Source organism: Morus notabilis, unplaced genomic scaffold, assembly GCF_000414095.1.
Source record: "Morus notabilis unplaced genomic scaffold, ASM41409v2 Scaffold535, whole genome shotgun sequence".
Taxonomy (NCBI): domain Eukaryota; kingdom Viridiplantae; phylum Streptophyta; class Magnoliopsida; order Rosales; family Moraceae; genus Morus; species Morus notabilis.
The window spans coordinates 4,336-7,371 of record NW_010367018.1 but is presented as its reverse complement, the minus strand read 5'-3'; the positions used below and the strand labels follow the sequence as shown (position 1 = coordinate 7,371).

Here is a 3,036-nt window from a genome sequence, read left to right as displayed (position 1 = left end):
TCAAATACTCGTAGCTTTTTAATTATGTTATCCACTACTCCACGAGTATTCTCGTCCTGTATTATTATATTTTTAGGCTTCATATATTGCCAAATTCAACTACTATATAGATAATTATGCAATATGGATGGATGAGTAGTGCCAATATGACAAGTTGATGAACAATGATAAATACTTTCATTTTCTAAGCGCCAAATTTGGTAGCTACATTACAAATCAAAGCGACACATATATAAATTCCCTAAACAATCAAATGAATCCCAACCCTCCCTTTAATACTTTATATATCTATCTATAAAGAAAAAAGAATTAGATATAACTATTTTTAACCTATCTTTTAAAGAAATCCTATTTTCTAAAAACCTAACAGCTCATCTCCCATGAGTCTCCGAACAACTTGTTAATTGGATTTAAATCGGATTTCAAAAACCGGAAAGGGACTTCGAGCCATTAATTGACCGGTGCGGTGAGCTTTTTCAATCATGACTAGAATCCACGTCAGGCAGGCCCACAACATGGGTCCACACTTCCCCCAACTTGACCCCACGTGAGGAAACAACAAAAGAACTGCGGGGCCCACGCCTTATGAAACCCAACTTACTGGGCCTAGAGTTAGACTGTGGGCCACATTTGGGCCTACACCAATGGGAGTAGCAAGTTAGCGGAGAAGTTAGAAGAAAAGCTGCCATAGCTGGCAAATCGCCACAGCGAGGCTGATCAGGCCGAACAACATGTGGGGACACGAGGACGGTGATCCGCTGCTTTCATCGAGGGCGCCTTCGTACACCATTGTGCTGTTGATGTGGGGTGAGTAGGTGTTTGAGTTTTGTCCGTCCTGTGATGCTTTTTGGCTGCAAAAAACGACACGCAAAACCAACGTTCAGTAAAAAGTTACCGTTGTAAAAGAATAAAAATAAAAATAAAAAATAACGGACATCCAGAACGGGTAGTACTAAAAATTACTATTAATTGGGGCAGCGTTTTACTTCGCTTAACTTGACCGTTACCGAAAGTGTTGTCGGGTTGGAATTCGTGCGAGTAGGGATTCTACCAAGAAAATTAAAAAAACAAAAAATAATCAAATCCCTAATGGATTTGTGTAATTTGCTTCAGATGCATTGGAGACACTGCATATGGAACTCCGAAAAAGACCAGCAGAAAAGTACCCGAAATATTCTTTTTAACTGTTCAGAGAAAAAAAATCGAAATGCAACCAAAAAAAAAAAAAATCTTAATGCAAGGCTTAACAGGAAAAGACTACATTACCCTTCTATTGCTTAATTAAGTTGGGAAATTAGTTGATTTTCAAATTAGCTGTGAGTTATGACCAAATTGGTTTGCGTTATACCAAATCATATTAAAAGAGTTTTGACTTTTGAATTGTAAACAGAATTATATATCAAGAAAAACCTGAAAGCATGTGTATGAGGGAAACGTGTCTGCCAAATAATCACTAATGATGGCTTGGGCATGCCCACTGTTTGAGTAACGCTCAACAGAACTGTAATTACTAAAACGTCCTTCCCCCTTATCTTTTTTTTTTCTCCCGTCCCAACGTTAAAAAAGTTAGTTTTGAAGAAACAACAAGAACTCTGAAAAGCTAGGCCGTAAAACGTGGCGAATACATTAAAACCCCTACCACAACGTTCATATTGACAGGCTTTTCCCGACGACAGTCTGTTAAAAATTATTTAAAAAATCCCTTCAACGTTATAGTGAGGGAGGTTCAAAAGAAAAAATTGAAGTGCGACGAGGGCATTTGCGTAAACTCACCTGGTGTTTGGCGAAGGGCAGAAGGTGATCGTGTAGCTACTGACAGCCGAGCAAGTGAAAGTGCTGGACTTATCGTCGTATGCATAGCTGTAGGCGCGTGGGCACGCGTTCTTGAATATCTGCGAGTACGAAGACGGCTTGCAGGTGTCAGGTGAGCCGTACGCGCCGCTGCAACAGTACTGCGGCTCCCTGAAAGCCTCGCACGCGCTCCTGCAAGCGACACCTTCTCCGCCGTCCACCGCCGTCACCTTAAGCTCCGACGGACACGCGCCGTTGAGGTCGACCACGCAGCCAGTGCTGGTACAGTTCTGGCCGCTACCGCCCTGGGGAGCGAACAGCATGGGGATGTTGTAGCCGTCGACGAGGCTGACGTCGAAGAAATCGAGGCCGCCGTGGCCGTTGAGCGTGATCTCCGCCAGCGTGGCGGGCGGCGTTGCGCCATTGCCGGAGCATTCAAGCTTCCCGGAGCCGCAATCCCCTGTGACGCAGGAGAATTTGCCGGTGGTGGGGTCGGTGGTGCAGTGGGTCCTACCCCAGAAACGGCCTGCCCAGCCGGATGGGGCAGTGAGGGTCTTGGACTCGCCCTTCTGGAGAACAAAGCCGGTTGTGGGAAGCGGCGAAACGCCGGCGTTTGAGAGAATGCCTGGCCATACTGTGTACTCGCACTTGTTCAGCAGAGTGAAAGTCGTTGAAATTACTCCTGTAACATTAAGAAAAAAAAATCAAAACTTGGAGATTAGTAGTAATGCTGGCATAATTAAAAGTTGGTTCTTGTTTTCATACATTGTTGTTATGTTGTGTTTACCTGTTGTTAATAGCTCAAATGTTAAAAGGAAACAAAATAGTAATGATGCTGGTTGAGCCATTAAAAAGAGGAGGAGAAAGTGGCGGTTGGTGGATCTCAAGAACTCTAATAATACAATGCTTCTCCTCCTCTGGCTTTTTTGGGAGACTTTATGAGATGGAGAGTTGAGATGATGAGATTCTTGAAACAAGATGAGGAAGATATATTTATAGAGGCAATGGGCGAGGGGTTGGCGACCTTACATTTTTAAATTAAAAATTATAAAGGGGGTCGTTTACCTATGCAATTTCTTGCTTAAACGCCATAATGAATTATTGGTCTTCTTTGCTAGGAACAATCATGAACAATTGGATGACATAGCGTTTAAGCTATAAACGGAGGTTTTCAGCATGATTGTTTACTAAACTTGTGATGATTAGCAAATTATTCTCTATACTTTTAATTTTAATAATCAATCG

The 3,036-nt window shown here is 42.6% G+C and overlaps 1 protein-coding gene across 1 annotated transcript; it reads right to left on the bottom strand.

The window, feature by feature from the left end:
* Positions 1-278: 278 nt before the first annotated feature.
* On the bottom strand, positions 279-2,769 carry LOC21404717 (thaumatin-like protein 1). The gene is made up of 3 exons (XM_024174495.1): positions 2,579-2,769; positions 1,774-2,473; positions 279-851 (listed from the first exon to the last, which is right to left on the bottom strand). The coding sequence occupies exons 1-3, from the start codon at positions 2,637-2,639 to the stop codon at positions 671-673; spliced, it is 942 nt and encodes a 313-aa protein (XP_024030263.1). The 5' UTR covers positions 2,640-2,769; the 3' UTR covers positions 279-670.
* Between the last annotated feature and the right edge of the window lie 267 nt (positions 2,770-3,036).

Bases quoted from the DNA above. Each gene is read 5' to 3' on its own strand.
- LOC21404717 (XM_024174495.1), bottom strand. From the start codon at position 2,639: ATGGCTCAACCAGCATCATTACTATTTTGTTTCCTTTTAACATTTGAG. The intron at 2,474-2,578 runs GTAAACACAACA...TTAATGTTACAG, and splicing joins ATTTGAGCTATTAACAACAG to GAGTAATTTCAACGACTTTC. The intron at 852-1,773 runs GTGAGTTTACGC...CGTTTTTTGCAG, and splicing joins TGCCCTTCGCCAAACACCAG to CCAAAAAGCATCACAGGACG.